The sequence below is a fragment of the Oryzias latipes genome, assembly GCF_053564925.1.
Source record: "Oryzias latipes strain Hd-rR chromosome 1 unlocalized genomic scaffold, Olatipes_Hd-rR_3.1 chr1_Y".
NCBI classification, from domain to species: domain Eukaryota; kingdom Metazoa; phylum Chordata; class Actinopteri; order Beloniformes; family Adrianichthyidae; genus Oryzias; species Oryzias latipes.
Genome location: NW_027616335.1, coordinates 5,920,904 through 5,939,954, shown reverse-complemented (window position 1 = coordinate 5,939,954; position 19,051 = coordinate 5,920,904). Strand labels below are relative to the sequence as shown.

Genomic DNA, 19,051 nt, shown 5'->3' with positions numbered 1-19,051 from the left:
CTGATTATATTTTCTATGTATCAGCTACAAGTTTTTCAAACTGCATTTTTGCATCCTGATTCACCACAATTTGAATTAAGACATGCTATTTTGAGCTTAATTTTGTGTGTGTGTATATATATATATATATATATATATATATATATATATATATATATATATATATATATATATATATATATATATATATATATATATATATATATATATATATATATATATATATATATATATATATATATATATATATATATATATATATATATATATCCATTTTAAAATTCCTACAAAAACATTAAAAACACCATGAACATATTTTCTATTGGAGTGGGTCTTTATTTGGTATATGAAATATTGTTTCGTGGGACTTGTTTTAGAAAAAATATTCGTGCTTTAAGTTAAAATTAGATTTGGTAGTGGTGTCAAAAGTAAGATTGCAAATGGCATGGTACTGAGAATCTATGTTTTAGCAGAAACCTGGCTACATTTTTGTGGGGAAACTTTGCAACAAAGTTAATGACCGTTTGTAATTGTGCATAAAACGTAATAGTCAATAATCTGGCTTCCCACAATGCATTACACAGTACATATCAACCAATGAGTTATATCATTGATATCAACCAACCAGTAGCTACTTTTGCAAATACACCATATCTGCCCATTTAGTGCCGTCAAGTTTACATTTGAAAAATGATTGAAGCTGCTACTATTTATTAAAACCTTATTGTGCTTTATCATATCTTTATTTTATTTCACTTTATAATTATGATGATGATTCTAATTATTATTATTATTAGTAGTATTATACTCTCAAACACAGTCATCTATGTTCATTAGGTTCCTTACGGAACACTTCCACTGCCCTCGCGGGTGACCACGTGGTGCGTAGAATGCTCAGCTGACTGACTGATGTGGGAGGAAGGGGGGAAAGAAGATGGAAGGCAACCGGGACGAAGCAGAAAAATGTATCAATATAGCGATCCGGTCGATTGAATGTGGGGACAAAGAGAAAGCGCTGAAGTTTCTCTTCAAGGCTGAGAAACTGTATCCCACCGACAAAGCTAAAGGTAAGGCCTTTTTGCGATTGAACCGCCTGTTTTAGCGTCTGACTTAGCTAGCATAGGAGCGGATATTGCTATCACCAGCATTGGAATCGACAGGTGTTTTCATGTTGCCGCTGTGAAGTAATGTCAATCACATCAGCACGGTTAATTCACACTGTGGTTAGAGTATAACCCACTTAACACTATTACTTAGATCAGGAAGAAGAAACTAGAGTTTGACCATATATGCTAGCCGTACGGTCTAGGCAGCGAAGTCGCTAGCCTGTGCTGTAGCTAAGCTAGTCAGTGTCTCCTGTCAGTTGCTTCGTATCAAGAAATCTCGGGTTGATTAGCATTAGCATCGCCAAAACACCGCATTAAAGGCATATTCTTAAGCTTCTCTTTGCCTAGCTAATGCATTTATGTCTGTTTTTTTGGTCTTTTGGTTACGTGTTGAAACTGTCGTTCCGCTTTCAAGGAACACAACATGATGATGATCGTGAGAAATCCATCAAAATGTATAGAATAGAAGTGCTTGACTGAAAGTGACTTTTGGTTTGAGCTGGTATTTGGGTCAGGGAAAGGATTTAGAGGGATATGGCCACATTATCCAGGCCATACAAGCAACTCTCAATCCTTTAATGAGGCGATTGTCCAAGAGTCTTGAAGAATAAGCTAGACCAGAGCACTGACCGATCTGTCTGACCTGCCGTTACTGCGAAAATGGATTCAGTTTGGGGGGATTTAGGGGATTTAGTAGCACAATGGGGCACGAGTGATGAGATCTCAGGACTTAATACAGAAAAAGAGATGCTCAATATACTGCCACTAAATGTATTCTATTACACTGTGATACAGTTACATACTCTTGAAAGACTCATTCAGAAATGGATAAACATACTATCTTTACTTTAAGCTTCCTGCACAAGTTAATGAAAGTAGAGAAATTCAAAGGGGATGAGAAATGCTTAAAAACCTGTAGTAAAAGCCAGATAGTTAACACATTTATGTCAACTTTTTTGTGCAAAAAATGCTTTAAATTTGGCGTTTGTTTATTGTTCATTTGATTATGTTTAACACCTAATTATTCAGCACAGAAATATTGTTGAAATATTATTCATTATGGATGTGGAAGGTGTACTTAGTAGTTTCTTATTTTGTTTACATCTTGCATTACCTATAAAAATGAATCCATCCATCCATCCTCCAAACCCACTTTGGTTTCTCTGGGTTGCTGGAGCCTATCCCAGCCACTGTTGGGTGAAGCTTGGATACACCCTGCATGGTTTGCCAGTCTATTACAGAGCCATGGAGAGACTTACAAGCACACACTCCTTAGGGAAGATATAGAATCCCTAATTAAGCTCTGAAGCCTTTGGACTGTCTGAGGAAACCAGAATGCCCAGAGAGAACCCATGGATGCACAGGGAGAACATGCAAACTCCGGGATTTGAACCAGGGCCTTCTCGGTATGAGGCAAGAGTGCAAACCACTACGCCACCACACAGCCCTTTGGTCATTCCCATGGTCTCAATTTTAAGTTGCAGTGGTATTAAAATGGATATAAATGTAAAATCTTAAATGCAATTACCCCGAATTTGTAGACTCTTTTGCGTATTTTTTTTTTTTTTTTGCTTTTTTACCGGTTCGGCTGCATCAGGACAGAACAGACAATATACGAAGAAATATTCTCATAATCGTGAAAAAAATGTAGCATTTCATTTGAGGTTAAAAGGTAGCTTAATGATGAACATATTTCCAAAAATTGTTTTCACTCTAATCTCTGAACAAAATAAAATACAGGGTTGCCGTCCAGGGTAAAACTCTCTGCCAAAAGCAAATGTTCAGATCTGTTAAAGCTGATTGGCTGTGGCGATCCCTAAAGGGATATGGCGAAAGGTGTGCAGTGTTCACTCTGAACTTGGCTGAATTTAAGCCCGCCCTCTTTATAGTCAAGGTAAAAATGAAAACTATCTCAACGTAAAAGCATTCAAACTCTTTAACTACAGTTCTAAACTAGTGGCATTTCTTTTTTTGTTTTATTTTCAATAGGTTTGTCAAAAATCCTGATACTGTTGCACCCATGTTTCTCTGATTTCTTTCAGACAGATAAAACTTGAAATTGATACTTGGCTTGGAGGGAATTAGTACACAGTAGGGCTGAACGATATAAAGAAAACTTGCGATATGCGATATGAGGGATTAATATTGCGATAACGATATCATTTGCGGTATATAAACAAATAGCCAAACAACCAAAAACATCACTCCCATTTTACTGCAACAGTTTAAGAATTGTACTCCAAATGACCCTCGTTGACATAGGATGGAACATCTAACATAAAAGGGCTCCATCTGATTGGTCAACAACGCTAAAGAGTCTATCCGATTGGTCAAATGCATAAAGGGATTTATTTGATTCGTTAAAAAATTTAAGCTGCCTTAAGATTGTTTTAGCACATTTAAGGTAACCATTTATTGCAATTTTTGCTGTGTTTTGCGATATGCATATTGCACAGCTTGATCTTGCGATAACGATAAATTTGCGGTATATTGTGCAGGCCTAGTACACAGCCAGTCATCTTAAATATTTTGTCACAGATCATTTTCCCCACAATGCAGCACATGCGTTTACAGGTGCTTCAGAACGGATGGAGACCCAAATGTCACAGTACAGTTCAAGAAAAGCCATGCTCTGATGTGGCCCTTTTGTTTGGCCACATAGGACGTTTGGGGAACAAAAGCACTTGTTGTCATACTGTTTGCTTAAAATGTACTTGTTCAAAACATTTGATTGCATGATTTTAAAAGAACTTCAAACAACTTTAGATATTTTTTATATTCTTTTACATTACATACTTTTATTCGTGTAGTAATTACGTATTTTGAATAATTGGGTAAATCCTTAAGGATTTTTTAAACTGCTTATTCTGATAGATTTATTTGGATTTGATATCTGCCTGTCTAAATATTTGTGCTGAAAGCCGTCTAAAAGAGAACAGAAAAGTGTGCTGAAAGACTTGCATTTGTGGATGCTGCTGTATTCAAAATAGTGTTATTGAATTAGTATGTTCATTCAGATTTGTACTCATGTTTGATCTGTATTTATACGTGACTCTCTGACAAAAGGTAAACCAGTGTGTGTCTCCTCATTTGACCTGAGATGACGCCTTCTTGTTTCCTGCCCCTCAGCTCTTTTGGAAGCATTAACAAAGAATGGGAGCTCAGCAGGAAACGGTGCGTATCGGCGGAAACCGGCAGAACAGTCGGAAACAAACTCTTCCCAGCCAGGGAGAGGGGGTCAAGAGTCTGAAAGAACCGAAGCGACGAAAGGTTTCACGAAAGACCAAGTAGAAGGTGTACAAAGGTGAGAGTTTAGATTTGCTCTGATTAGCTTTCATAAATTTATAGTCCCACTATATTTTCACAAGTGTCATTTGTGAGAATAGAGTAGTTTTCATTAAGGTGGATTACTTTTTCTTTTTTGTCTGCAACTAAAAGAGGACACTGCAGTCTCTGTAGTGTTGTGTGCACACAGCTGTTACTATGGGAACATCTCCATCTTTGAGTCCCACGAGGAGGCGGTGAGAGACATCTGGCCATGTGAGCTAGATAATAGGAAAACACCTAATGCTGTGATTCAGACCATGCCGGATAGAAATGGAGAGAACTACATTGTCCAAAATGAAATCACGGAATCACAAGGACAGTCGTGATGCTCACACCAACTCTCGTATTGTAGTCAGAAATAATTATCGTTATTATCTTACAAAAGCCGACAAAGTAAAAAATGTTAGCCAATGTCAGTGTGCAGTTTATTTCCTCATGTCTAGATTGTTGTTTTTTTTCCTGTCGTTTAGAATAAAACGGTGCAAGGACTATTACGAAGTGCTCGGCGTTAACAAAGAAGCTGGAGATGATGATCTTAAGAAAGCTTACAGGAAACTGGCGCTGAAGTTCCATCCGGACAAGAACCACGCACCCGGAGCAACAGAGGCCTTTAAAAGTAACTCCTTCAGTCACATTCAAATACATTTATGAAAAAAAACGACATTGTCTTTGTAACTATTAGACCGTGTCAATAAAATGATTCTAATGTCTGCACTAGAGGTGAAGCAGATCCCAAACGGCTCACAAAGTTTGGATCGTGTCATGGTTTTAGAGTCACGCTTTGGATCATTTATCAGATCCAAAAAAAGGGTCGAAAGAACAAGATAAAAGTTCACACTTCATTTTTTGAAAGGCCCTAAAACCAAACATATTTAAGAAACATATGTAACGTACTTAAGAACAGACAAACTATAATCCGTGGCAAACGTGTTTGCTGCACCGTGGCGAGGTTCAGCCATGATCCGTCAACCAACCTTCCCGTTAAGATCAAATGTTGACAAACTAAGCTAGTTTGGACTTGAGCCTTTCTATATAAAATCACTTGTAGGTTTTCCGGTATTATCAGAAAACATCAGTTAAGATGTCTTTATTTTTTAACTAGGTTTTTGGGTTCTCTCTTTTTTTTTTTCATCTTCCAAACAATACATCTGGGCAACGCTGTAGTTTCAGCTTTAGTTTTACAGCTGTTGTCGGGACAATTCAACACATTAATACCAACTACAATGTTCAAACGGAATGTTTCAATGTTGTTACATTTCAATAAGAGATCATTTTTTGCCAACCTTTTTCCTTTTGTTTCTCCAGAGATTGGCAACGCTTACGCAGTTCTTAGCAATCCGGAGAAAAGACGGCAGTATGACCTGACGGGAGGGGAGGAGCCGAGCAGCCCGAGCCACTCGCACAGAGGTGGCTTTGACTTCCACAGAGGCTTCGAGGCAGACATCACACCTGAAGACCTCTTCAACATGTTCTTTGGAGGTGGATTTCCACCCTGTAAGTGAGCAGTCAGATTATATTTCTTTGACTTTTACCCAATATGGTTAAGAAGACGATTTACTCCTGGTTCATCACATTTATTAAGCAGTGATGAAAGTCTTCCGGGAATTCCCGGAAATCCGGGTTTTTGAGCAAACCGAACGTACTTTCCGGGAAATAAAGACCTGATCTCTACGAACAAATCGCTTTCCGGATTAAAAAATGGTCTGAAATCAGCTAATTTTAGCTTTATTTTCTATATTTCTCCGCAGATCGCTTCCTCTATGGTCGTGGCCATCTCTCGTCTTCCCGGCCTAATTGACCAATGACGGGACGTTTTAGTTGCTTTCGGATGCGTCGACGGGTCTGATTGGCTCTGTCTGCACCACGTGGTCAGCGTGACTCGCTTCCCTAGAGACCAAAACTAGCGGACCCACGCTAAACTTTCACAAACACATCTGAAGAGTTTGCGATCAAATTTGTGTTAAAATAATGGCAGGCATCGTCATTATTGAGCGTGGTCACGACCTCAGTTGTGAGAAGACGATAAAAAACAAATTGAAGTGGTCTTGGCTGGAAAAAAAAGATTTTTAAGGTAGTGTAGGTCAAATACTTTTTTGTGTAAAATAATCTCAAAACCACATTTTGAAAAAATTCAATTTTATGTTTTGAGTTTCAGTTTTTATTTTGAATACATTTCTCTATCTAATTTATTTGTATTTCCTAATTACCATGATTTAGTTCAGTATAGTTGACATTAATTATAAGTATTTGATTGTTTGGACCTGCACTCCCTTAAAAAATAATGTTTACAATGTTTAGTTTAGTTTGTATGTTTGTTTTGATATTTCCCAGATTACTTAGTATTGGTGTTAAAGAAATAATGTATTATGTTATAGAATTATAGTTTAAAGCAGATCCCATATTTTGATGTAGTTATAGTTTGAGAAAACAGTGCAAGTTGATGTTGTACATCAGTCATTTCTAAAGCAGAAATAATGTATAAATAACTGAGGTATTTTCATAGAATATCATAGTTACTGGTGTTCTTTTTGCCATTTGGGGCTTTGATGTTACTATATTTTAGCAATTGTATGTTTTGCAGCTTTAAGGAAAAGCGTAGATTGTAGGATTGTGTTACTTTGAGCAATTTTCCAAATTCTTTTTTAGGACCAGCAAGTCCTTAATGGAGAGTCAAACTAGGGGTTTGAATGACAAATCATGATGCTCCAATTAGTCTTAGTTTCTTGATAAAGAAGTGAATAACTAGCTGCCAGAATGCACCAGAATGCATCTAAGACCACGTATTTTTCCAAAATTTCGCTCTGTGCCCGCCATATCGCTCAAAAAAAAGTTCAGGGATTTTTTCCTTGCCTGACTTTCATCACTGTTAAGAACAGCTGGAAGTTTTCAAATTGAAGCAGTTCTCATTCATTTGGGACGGTGTGTTCCATGTTTGTTTCTGACCTGGGCTTCATGTGTTCAACAGCAAGTCCACAAACGTTCACCAACGGCAGAACAAGTTACAGCCAACAGACAGATTACCGCCAAGAAAGAACCGAGGAAAGAGGAGATGTAAGTAAATACACTTTTAAAATTATCTTTTCATATTTTTCGCAAATAATATATTTGGAAGCACATTGTGTAAATAAACATTGATTTATTTTTTTGACCCCCTGTGAGAATATTGTTTTCTTTTTTTGGATGGGCTCTTTGGAATCACTTTGTGATGCAGTGTTTTGCCCCAAAAGTACTATATTAATATAACGTAAAATACACAATTTGATTCATGCAAACAGTATAACGAATGTAACCATTTCTTGTCTGTTGACACTTTTGTGTGTTTGTCTGCAGGGTGGTTTTTCGATGTTTATCCAGCTCATGCCCATTGTCGTCCTCATTTTAGTGTCAATATTGAGCCAGATGATGGTATCTCCTCCACCCTACAGTCTCTATTCCAGGACGTAAGTGCACACGAGCATTTAATGAAGCACGCAACTTTTCTGTTGGCAAAAACTTGGTGAATGCTAAGGTAACATCTATCATCAAAAACAGATGAATTCAAAAGGTTCTACATCTAACTGCAAGAATGCCTTTTATTATTATTGTCTTTGCAGTATTTATTCCCCTCTTTTTTTTCCGTCAATGAAGTTTTTCTATCAGTTTCAAATCTTAACTTTGCAGTATCTTGATTTTTTTTTTTTGAAAGAATGCCGCTGCGGGTCAGCTGTTGCAGTAAAATTCTTTTGTGTTGCGTTCTGGGCCCCAGCATTCGCCTGCATCATGTCACACTTTATATTTCAAAATTAGTCTTAAAGATTAGGCAGTCACTTGCTAAAAAATATAGAAGAGTCCACTGTGAACTGCAAGGTACCCAACGTCAGTTCTTCAATCAAGGCTTTATGTTTTAATGACATCTTTTCATTTTTTGCACTCATCCCTCCTTTTGTTTTGTAATTCTGAAATATAAGCTTCTATCATCATTTTTCTGTTGACAATCTGACTGATTTAACATTACTTGATAGAAAGTTAACAATTGAGTTATGGAGTTTGTTTGTTTTTTTAAACAAAAAAATAGTAAATAAATAATGTGTTATTACTGTTTTTTGTTTTTGATAAAAATTGTTCCTCACTGAGTGCAAACTGGACTAGTGCAATTTTTCTGCTACTTATTTGCACGTAACTCCTCAAAGCCAGTAACCCTGTGCCCTCTTTTCCAGGTCTACAGGGCAAACTGTTAAAAGGCAGACAGAGAATCTTCGCGTCGACTACTACGTCACCAGAGATTTCAAGTCCGAGTATAAAGGCTCAGCTTTGCAGCAAATTGAGAAAAATGTGGAGGAGGACTATGTCACAAATGTTAGAAATAACTGCTGGAAGGAGAGGCAGACAAGTGAGCAACTGAAGCCCACTAGTCTACTATTCTACTTTGGTTTGCTTTTGAACTTTTCTGACATTTGTTTCTCTCGTCACTTTCAGAAACCGAACTGCTTTATGCTGCTAAAGTATACAGGGATGACCGAATGCGGAAGAAGGCAGAACTCATGTCTATGGACAACTGCAAAGAGGTGGACAGACTAAATAACCTATTCAGAGGTGGATGAGATGACAACTTTTGGGATATGTATATATGCTGTATATGACTAGATGTTGATGTTATATTTCTTTTTTTTTTCTAAAGAAGAGCAAAAATTTAAATTATTAACTCAGCTTCACAGTTGAAAAAGCCCCTCTCTTGCCGACTTCTTCCTAACTCCAGCCTGGCTGTAGACATTGCATCACCTTGAACTAATCTACTCACTGTTGACACTTCCAGATTTATTTTCTATTATACTTTTTTTTTAACTTTGTCTTTCTCCTGGGAACATGGCAGAAGAGACCCCTGATTGTAAAGGCATGTGTTTTTAGTCGTAAGCACTAAAGTGGCATTCTGTACAAGCAATACACTGTCAGAAAAACAACTAAGTGCAACAGCTTTTTGCAAAGAATGCTTATCAAATCCACCTCCTGTATGTAGAAGGAAGAATAAAAGTTTGTTTCTTTTTTTTCCCACTTCAATATTTGAAGATAAGTGAATCTTTGATTGTGACTTTTATTCTCTCCACATATTTAGTTTTGCAAATTTTAAAGCAAGCTGTTCTAACCACGAGCAGACACTGAAGCTGTTATCATTACCTGGCTGTACATTTTCGTTTTGAATGTTTAATTAAAATGTTATTTAAATAAATATAGAAGAATTAACTTTTTCTTCAGTGCTTGCCTAAATATTGAAATAAAATTGATTCCATAGATTGGATAATATTGTCATTTTACTCGTATACAATTCCATCCATACATAAATGTATATGGTGTGGGGTTTTTTTTGTGGTTGAAAATTTTCAATCATTTTATAAAGTTACATTTTTCCATCCAAGAGATTTTTTCTCATACTGAGCCTTGGACTGGTTTTAGGCATGTAGTACTAATAAGACAGGTTGAGAAACATCTAATGGAAGGCGTTCCAGAAGACTTTTGTCATTATGGAATGGTTTCACTTTTACTGATAATGCGGACACATGCATGGACATGTGCATTTGGGAACAGGAGGTAAGTTATAAAACTTCAAATCATGAAGCTCATTCAATCCCAGTTGTCATGCTGTTGTAAAACCTTTTTTAATTTAAAACCGAAACAGATTTATTAATCTGGGTATTATTAATACCTGAATCAGAATCACCGATGGAGGAACTTACTATGTGAGGGTGCATGGGTGTGTGACTGTGGCCCTGTGTCAGACTGGCGACCTGTCCCCTGCCTTGGCCCGCGAGTGGCCAGGATAGGCTCCAAAAGCCCCGTGACCCCAAAAGGGACAAAAACAGCTTTAGAAGATATAGAAGAGTGAGAGGTGTATAAAAGAGCACTCATTATAAAATCAATCAAATACAAAGTCTTGGCTCAGGGCTCCATTAATCTGGGGCCTGTTTCAGAAAGGAGGTTCAACCAACTCTGAGGTTAAACTTGAACTCTGAGTTGGTCAATCGAGAGATTAACAACTCTGAGTTTTCTGTTTCAGAGAAGCTGATCCGAGTTAGGTCAATCAATTCTGAGTGGACTGATTCGGAGGTAAGCGTGCGCACCGCGACTATAAGAAGCCATTATCAATGGAGCGCAGATATCACGAGTCACCATGGCAACTGTGGAAAAAAAGAGGTCTGCATATTTTTCGCCAGCTGAACTTGACGTGCTGCTGCAGAGTTACAGTGAATATGAGCACATATTCCGGAAGAAAAGCAACACCGCTGCATCTGCAAAACAGAGACAGTTAGCGTGGGAAAACATAGCTGCTCAAGTTAATGCCTAAGTTTGCATTTAAATCATTGTTATAAAATATTGGCTGCAATAACTTTTTAAATAGCGTAAGGAGTGAAATAAAAGATGGCGATATTTAGGTGTACTTTTGAAGTGTTATTCCTGGTGTAAATGCATGAAATGCTGCATAGAGTACAGAACCAATCTGGGGAAAAATGCATTTAACGTCGGTAATGTTTAGAGGACTTTTTTGTTAACCTTCCCCTCTTGCAAACGTTGGTCAGTTTAATATTAATACGTTCAATTGTGTTTTTAAAAGTGAGCTTATGTCTACCCTTGTATTGATCAAGTGGTATAGGTTTATATGGGATTAAGAAAGTAAGCAGTGCTAGCACATTGTGTTTCCTAAAAGTAATTGTTACATTAATCTAATTCAATGTCCCTGATTTCATTTTCATGTAGATGCAATCCTGCAGGAATTAAAAGAACATGGCAGCAGCTAAAAATGAAGTATAAAAACATAATTCAATCAGGTATAATTTGAGCATATCATGGATGTAGGCTTTGTTGACAATATTTGACATATGAAACATCTACATAGCAATATCTAATGTTGTTTTCATTGTATATATGTAATTGACTGCAACGAAAAACGGTAACGCTCAAACAAAAACGTATGGGGAAACGACAAAAAATCGAGTCTAGGTCTCAAAATCCTCGCACGACGTAAATGTAATTCTCTACGAATTAATGCAGCCTCCTCGTCTTTTGGGTCCTCCAAAAAAGGACAAGCCATTCTTGTCACTTAGACCGTCTCTGTGTGACGGAAATGTGGGCAAAGAAGGTTAAAGCGAAAAATAATAGGGAACCGGCAGAAACCTTGAGTTTAGAGAATAAAACCTGCTCCCGACCAGGTTAGGTTCACAGCGTAAGTAACCATGGACACTGACTCCGAATATAAGTTAGCCCTCTTTCAGAAACGGGTTTGACTTACTCTGCTTTCTCTGGTTTAACAAACCTCCCATTCTGAAACGGAAAACCCAGGGTTTCCCTGATTTCAGGGTTAACGCACTCAGAGTTTACACTTAACCTCCTTTCTGAAACAGGCCTCTGCCATTGTCCATATTTTAAAGGGAGAGAGAAGTTGGTATGTTAAAAGATGGCTCGGAATGGAGCAAATGGAGTAAAGACCAGCAGACCATTTTTTATGGATTGAAGCTTTTTGGAGGATTTCTGCTGTTGGTGTTGCACAAATTTAGGGAAATGCCACATTTTATTGGAATAATCCCACTGATGAGTTCTATGATTTAGTCTTTAATGTTTTATAAGACCTAAAAATAGTATTCACAATAAGTTTTTTTTAGATCTAATCCCTCTGATATGTTTCACAAAGACACACAGGACGTCACACATTAAGAAATTAATGCTAAAAATGAAGCAGGAGTCCAGCTCTAAAAAAAATGCTCTAAAAATGATAAAAGAGCAAAGAAAACGGAATTATTTGATTTGTTATTTCTTATTATTATTATTTCCAGCCTTTTTTTTGTTTTGTTCTGCAGCATGTTCATATTTGTATAATTTTGACAGAATATATTTCTATGGAGAGCAAAATATAAGTTATTTAAGCTTTAACTTGAGTTACTCTGGATTAATGTCCCTTTTTTTTCATATTTATGTTCAAAAAGTTCAGTTTAAAATGGTTAAAAGTTTAGCTTTAGTGTGTTATCTTTTTCGGCCCAAAACCTTAAGCGTGTTTTAAATTTAGGCCCCTGTTTGTGACTGAGTTTGACCCCCCTGTAATACGAGTCTAGAAAATCCATTTTTTGTGTAAAATGGCAAAATAGAAGATAGGGATCAAAACAGGATGTCAAATTTGTGTGCGGGGGGGGGGGGGGGGGGGGTTACTCGCCCAGGGAGTAAGTTAGTGTAGAACCGCCACTGCCTACGTCACTGCTATAAGCTTTTCCAACTGCATTTTTTCATTTGCCCCTGATTCAGAAAGATTTGAATGAAAAAATATCTTAAGTTTATTAACACATGACCTTCATCAAAAGAAAAAAGCAATAAGAACATGTTTAAAAAAAACCCACAGATTTCATTTAAACACCTTTAAATTTTTATGTCAAAGGTAGGAATAAATTCAGCCGGATTTTATACTTAGTGTTGCCTGCAGTAACATTTAAAAGAGTTTTCAAGCTAAATTATAGTAGTCATGTTTTCGTGTTTATGTACAGCAAATAAAGTCGTACGTTGTTTATTGGTGATCACGTGAACAGCCCAAACCCGGAAGTGACACCATAGGTTTGACAGATGAGTTGGAAGTAAAATGAAAACAGCTACCGCTTAATTTTAAGATGTTGCCGAAACAGCACACTGAGGAATAATTGACATCCCGGTTCTGTGGACGAACTGATCTGGATCCCGGACCTGAAGATCAAGATCTGAGACTATGCGTCTGGAAACGCTGCTGTGTGTGGGAGGCAGCACACGGACTATGACGTCTCCCAACCCCGCTTGGCTGCTCCTGTTTAGCTTGTTGTCGTGTGGACGTTTCGCGTTTGTTTCAGCCTGCAAACAGGAGCCCGAGACCCCAGACTGGAGAATGACACTCAAAACTATTCGTAACGGAATTCACAAAATCGACACGTACTTGAACGCAGCTCTTGACTTGTTTGGCGGGGATGACGGGCTGTGTCATTACAAATGCAGTGATGGTGGGATTTTCTTCACAATGTTTGCCTTTTTTACCCCCTTGTGCTATCCTATGGGGTCAAGATGACCATTGAAGTGTTATTCCTACCATGACAAAGGTGGATAAAGGTGGAAATATTTCATAGACACCAGTGAAGATCACAAATCATTGAAGATAAAGGTTCAGCGCACTGTCTAGTGGGTCTAGATGACCCCACTCCCAATGTTAAAGTGCCTAGGATAGCACAAGGGCTATGCAATACTTCATATTTATACCTATTTATAACTTGTCAACGTTGTTGAGCTGAATCAAACAGAATGATCTGAGAGACACATTAAGCTCCAAAATCTTCTGTGTTGTTTTGATCATCTCAGCTGTGTAAAAAGAAGAAACCTTTGCTCCCCTCTTACAGGTTACAAACCTATAGCTCGTCCTGGGTACAAACCTTCACCACCCAATGGATGTGGATCCCCGCTCTTTGGATTTCAGGTAGCATGGCTTAGTTTTAGATAATCTTCTGCACACTTTCTTGAATATTTTTTTTTGTTTCTAAAGACAATAGTGCATTTGAACAGGAAATGAAGAAAAAAGGAGTAATGGTGTTATTTCCAGTTTGATATAGGTATCCCATCCATGACCAAGTGTTGTAACCAACATGATCGCTGCTATGACACCTGTGGTCGTGAGAAGCATGACTGTGATGAGCAGTTTCAGGAGTGTCTGGAGACCATCTGCAGAAATGTGCAGAGGACTCTGGGGTTAGCCCAGTCTGTCCAAGGTAAGAGACTGAGACAGTGTTTAAAGACGCACTCCAATGAAAACAATGTTTTTTTTACATGTTCTTGTGGGATTTTTTAAATATTAAGCTTCAAATTGTATTACATTTCAGAGTATTTCTTTATTCAAATGGTTGTGAATCGGGAGCAGATGAAAAAATGCTATTGGAGAAAGCTTGTAGCTGTGATGTAGAAGCTACAATCAGCGACCCACAGGCGTCCACTTACAGCTTGATCCGTGTACGTCTTTGTTTTCCCAGTCTGTGCTGATGTCTGGCTCAAAACTGTTCGGCTGGACAGCTCCAAAACTGCTTGCCCTTTTTGTTTCACCGCTAAAATTAGGTTGGGGTTGTAAAGTGCTGTAAGCAAGTGGGAGAGCATCGTGGGGACATAATTATAATCCTGCCCACAACTTGGAGGAAAAATTTCAAAAGAACTCCTGCCTCTCTGCAGAATAGAAGCTACGTCCTAGAAAAATGATTTTTGGCTAAAACGGCAGGATGATGATTTAAAGACAACTGCGAACACTTTTAAAAACTAGTTCAAAGTCTTCATCATTGTAAATATTTAATAAACTTTATTTTAGGTTGATTTTAAAAATAAAAAGTAGTTCGCTTTATTATCAATTGTATTGGGTTAAGTCATAAGAATGTGCTTTTTTCTTTATTATAATTCGTCCAAAGTCTCTTTTGGCCAGATTTCTTTTATCTTTTTTTAAATCATATCTTTTATCTATGTAAATGGTAAATGCCATATACTGATTTAGCGCTTTGCTACCTTTTTAGAAGCCTCAAATTGTGTTACAGTCACAGTCCCTTTCACACATTTCCTCACTGATAGCAGCTCCGCTGCCAGACACTGGCGCCAACCTAGAACCACCAGGAGCAATGTGGCGGTCAGTGTTGCCGTTTTATCCGTTTCCGGGTCACAGGGCTGCCGGTGCATATCCCGGCAACTTGTGGGCAGAGGCAAGGGACACCCTGGACAGATCGCCAGTCTGTCGCAGGGCCACAATCACACACCCATTCACACTCACACTCATACCTATGGACAATTTAGATTAACCAATTAACCTAAGCATGTTTTTGGACGGTGGGAAGAAGCCGGAGACCCCGGAGAGAACCAACGCATGCACGGGGAGAACATGCAAACTTCACACAGAACCGGGGGCCTTCTTGCTGTGAAGCAAGAGCGCTAACCACTGCACCACTGTGCAAAACAAAACAGTCAAAACATTAGATTCCAAAGAGAGAAGTAATTGCTATTTGTACTGCAGCTGTACACATTTATTATTAATTTTTTTAAAACTTCCTCTACACAGGCTTACCTACTTCAGCTATATGGAGCGCCAAATGTAAAAGTTTAGCTAAGTAAAATAAGAATAGCCAGCTATCTCACATTTGTGGCTTTTTTATACACTTTTGTCAGAATTATAATAAAAAAGTGTTGTCAGAAGCATGCCTATTGAAATGCTAAACATAAATGTAAATAGTTAAGGATAAGTGAAAAATATTGTAAAGTCCAACTGGACATCATGAAAAGTTGGAGACGGCTGTTTCCAATTGTAAAGCCTTTAATGTAGTTTAAATGGTTGCTGTCGGCCGCAAACACGGCAAATACAGCACAAACGGAGAACTTGCCCTGACGCTGTCTCCTCATTCATTTCAAACTCATTCTCTAATGCTTCCTTATGTTCACTTGCTTCTCCGCCCCAACCCACACTCCTCCAATCACAGTCATCCATCTGACTAGAACAGTGATGTAAACACAGATCCCCAACAGAATCATTTAACGCTAACTGAGGATAGCAACACAGAACAGATTAGCACAGCTTAACGTCAGTCGCTACAATATATACCGGTATATAAATTGAGATTACTTTTATAAAGTAATTAATTACTTAGCTTAGTTACTGGATCAAAAATTGTAATTAAATAACTTTACTCATTACAAATTTGAAAAAGTAATTCACTATTTGTTATTTTACATTTTTTCCTGTCAAATACAAATTCTAAAGGGAAAAAAAGCACAAACTAGATCCTCTTGTCTTTCATTTAACTTTATTTTTAAAGCAATGATCTAGTGCAAAGTATGAACCTGGTTCAAGACATAACCTGGCTACATTAGAATTCAGAAAACGGTGTGAAAAATGACTGAAAAATAAGTTACAACACATGTGGTCTTTGCCACTGATCAAAGTTAGATATGGAAATAAACTGTTATGCCTATATTCTTATTCATCAAATCTGAAATTAAGCAAAGGGTTGCATGGTGGTGCACTGGTTAGCGCTCTTGTCTCACAGCAAGAAGGCCCCCGGTTCAAGTCCCGGCTGGGGGAACGTGAAAAACAACATCAATGGGGGACCTTTCTGTGTGGAGTTTGCATGTTCTCCCCGTGCATGTGTGGGTTCTCTCCGGGATCTCCGGCTTCCTCCCACCGTCCAAAAACATGCTTCATAGGTCAATTGGTTCATCTATATTTTCCATAGGTGTGACTGTGAGTTTGCATGGATGTGTGATTGTGGACACTCTACCCTGTGACAGACTGGCAAGCTGTCCAGGGTGTCCCCTGCCCATTACCCACAAGTGGCAGGGTTGGGCTCCAGCAGCCCAGTGACCCAGAAAGGAACAAAACGGATTAGAAGATAAATGAATTAATGAAATTAAGCAACTCTTTTGAAAACGAACAATTTAATACCTTCATGCTTATTTTTGCTGACTTTAGGTTTTCTATTAGAATGAATTGGACCTCTCTCTCTCTCTCTCCCTATGTCTGCCTTTTGTGCACAGTTCTGCACAGCTGCGGGTCTATCAAACTACCCTGCCACCTCTCTCTCTGGAGCACATTGAGCACTAACCCATGCAGCTTAGAGGAAAAATTTAATTAAGAAAAGATGAAATATAGAAAAAAACGACTCCCAGGAAGCAGTCAGCTCATGGTTTTCTCACTAAAGAGATATAGCTATAGAGTTGTGTCTTCCACAACCGACTCATCAGCATTCAGTTCAGGTCTCCGTTCTGCTGCTTACCTGCTGCTCCTCAGGAATGAGAGGACTCCTTGCAGCATCTCTTTTTGTCTCATCTCTGAGCAAGTTTGGAAAGCAATGTGACTGCAGCAATGAGGGCATGTCTGTTCTTTGACCAATCCCAATCCGGAGCATACATGCGTGTGTGTATGCCCCAGTTACTCCTACCTTTATTTCTTTTAATTAACCTCTGCTTCGTTTCATTTAACTGAGAGAAAATGTCAGAGCCTACAAAACCTAAGTAAAAAAGTAACAAGGGTTTCTATGGTCCAGTAATTGTAATTAACTACCAAAATTTTAACTGTAGTTTATTACGTTCCTCCATTATTCACAAAAGTACTGAAATTACAGTAATTTGTTACTTTGTAATCCTTTACCCCCAACTCTGGTACATTTTAACATGAAAATAAATTTGTTAAATCCAAATGGTAAATCTAAATGTACAGTGCAATTTAACTCGTACACATAACACATATTAAGGTTCTAAGTTCTACCCAAGCATTTTCTTTTCTTTTCTTCTTTTTTAAGATTTTTCATGTGGCTGGGTCTGGCAATTTTAGACATTGCTTTTTTCCGTAAAGCAATAGGATTGAGACTTCATGAATAACAAACTGCTTTCAGTTACAGAACCATGTTGAAATGTTGATTACATTTATTATTTTCTTGTGGTAACGTGCTAGCATGATCATACATTTTCCTTTTGACATGTTTTCTCACGTCTTGCATTCCATATTTGTCTCCACAGCATGCGAGTCTGCAGTAACGCTCCTTTTCGATGCCGTCATGCACTTGGGATGCAAGCCGTACCTGGACAGCCAGCGGGCCTCTTGTGTGTGTCAATATGAGATGAAGCGGGAGCTTTGATACTACAGAGACTGGCACAGACACACTAGGAAGACTAATTAAAGAAGACCAAGAATAAAGCTTTTTATCTAAATATGTAGATTTACCTCAGGGATACAACTCCTAATGATACTAAGTTGTGCTCTATTAGAAGAAAATTCTAATAGTTATATGTTTGTAAACTAGATGTACAATGACGTTAGTTTGTGGATGGTTTATGCCCAATTTGCTAAAAATGTGGGGCTTTTTTTCTTTGTTATAGGACATACTATTAAAAAAACACTAAACTAAGAAAACAAAAGTGTCCAGGTCTTTACCTGGTCTTTTACCAACTATTTTGCATCAATAAAATTACCTTCTTGCCAGAAAATATGGAATATTCGTATTATTTAGGTAATCATAGCCAAGAAATTGGCAGTTGCCTAATTCATAATGTGCACATGTTGATTAAAACATATTAAAGATTGAGCAGGAATTAACATTTTTAATTGTGTCCTAACATGTACATTTGTTTTAGAATACTTGTACATTTTTTAAATGCCAACATAAAAGTTCTGTTTGTCATTGTAAAGGAAGTATAAGCTTAAAAAAACAAAACAAAAAACTACCATCCCTTAGCAAAACATAGTACAACCACAATACCACAAAGTTTTTTTTATTAAGTATACCTGAGTATAAATATAGCAAGTCTACTATAGGCCATGTACGTGTAATGTAGGAAGTAAGTGAATGCTTAAGACTAAATTAGAACATTTTAAGTTCACAAGATAGTGAACTTAAACCTTAATGCAGTGGTGTCAAACATAAGGCCCGCGGGCCGTATCCGGCCCGCCAGGTGGTTAAGTCCGGCCCACACATGAAGAGTAAAAATAATAAGGATGGATAAAAAAGAAAGCAAGTTTCTAGTCCATTCTTGTGGCGAGTTATGATTTTTTAAATAAATAACCGAAGTCTGCAATTCCGCCACTAGGGGGAGCAAAGGAAAGGCAAGACAGGTGAATCGACATATCTCTGCAT

General features: G+C 37.8%; 2 protein-coding genes across 2 annotated transcripts; both read left to right on the top strand.

Moving 5' to 3' along the window:
• The first annotated feature begins 851 nt into the window (after nt 1-851).
• Nucleotides 852-9,705, top strand: LOC101170400 (dnaJ homolog subfamily B member 14). Its single transcript, XM_023957452.2, has 8 exons — nt 852-1,067; nt 4,236-4,410; nt 4,904-5,049; nt 5,739-5,927; nt 7,399-7,484; nt 7,764-7,873; nt 8,630-8,802; nt 8,889-9,705. Exons 1-8 carry the CDS (start codon nt 935-937, stop codon nt 9,011-9,013), a joined length of 1,137 nt encoding a protein of 378 aa, XP_023813220.2. The 5' UTR covers nt 852-934; the 3' UTR covers nt 9,014-9,705.
• A 3,281-nt stretch (nt 9,706-12,986) lies between these two features.
• Nucleotides 12,987-18,404, top strand: LOC144990416 (group XIIA secretory phospholipase A2-like). Its single transcript, XM_078943614.1, has 4 exons — nt 12,987-13,411; nt 13,802-13,878; nt 14,002-14,167; nt 17,937-18,404. The coding sequence occupies exons 1-4, from the start codon at nt 13,147-13,149 to the stop codon at nt 18,053-18,055; spliced, it is 627 nt and encodes a 208-aa protein (XP_078799740.1). The 5' UTR covers nt 12,987-13,146; the 3' UTR covers nt 18,056-18,404.
• The last annotated feature ends 647 nt before the right edge of the window (nt 18,405-19,051 follow it).

Excerpts from the sequence above, each read along its gene's own strand:
- LOC101170400 (XM_023957452.2), top strand. The coding sequence starts at position 935 with ATGGAAGGCAACCGGGACGAAGCAGAAAAATGTATCAATATAGCGATC. Across the intron at positions 4,411-4,903 it reads CAAGTAGAAGGTGTACAAAG|AATAAAACGGTGCAAGGACT; the intron begins GTGAGAGTTTAG and ends CCTGTCGTTTAG. Across the intron at positions 7,874-8,629 it reads TACAGTCTCTATTCCAGGAC|GTCTACAGGGCAAACTGTTA; the intron begins GTAAGTGCACAC and ends CCTCTTTTCCAG.
- LOC144990416 (XM_078943614.1), top strand. The coding sequence starts at position 13,147 with ATGCGTCTGGAAACGCTGCTGTGTGTGGGAGGCAGCACACGGACTATG. Across the intron at positions 13,879-14,001 it reads CCCCGCTCTTTGGATTTCAG|TTTGATATAGGTATCCCATC; the intron begins GTAGCATGGCTT and ends TGTTATTTCCAG. Across the intron at positions 14,168-17,936 it reads GTTAGCCCAGTCTGTCCAAG|CATGCGAGTCTGCAGTAACG; the intron begins GTAAGAGACTGA and ends TTGTCTCCACAG.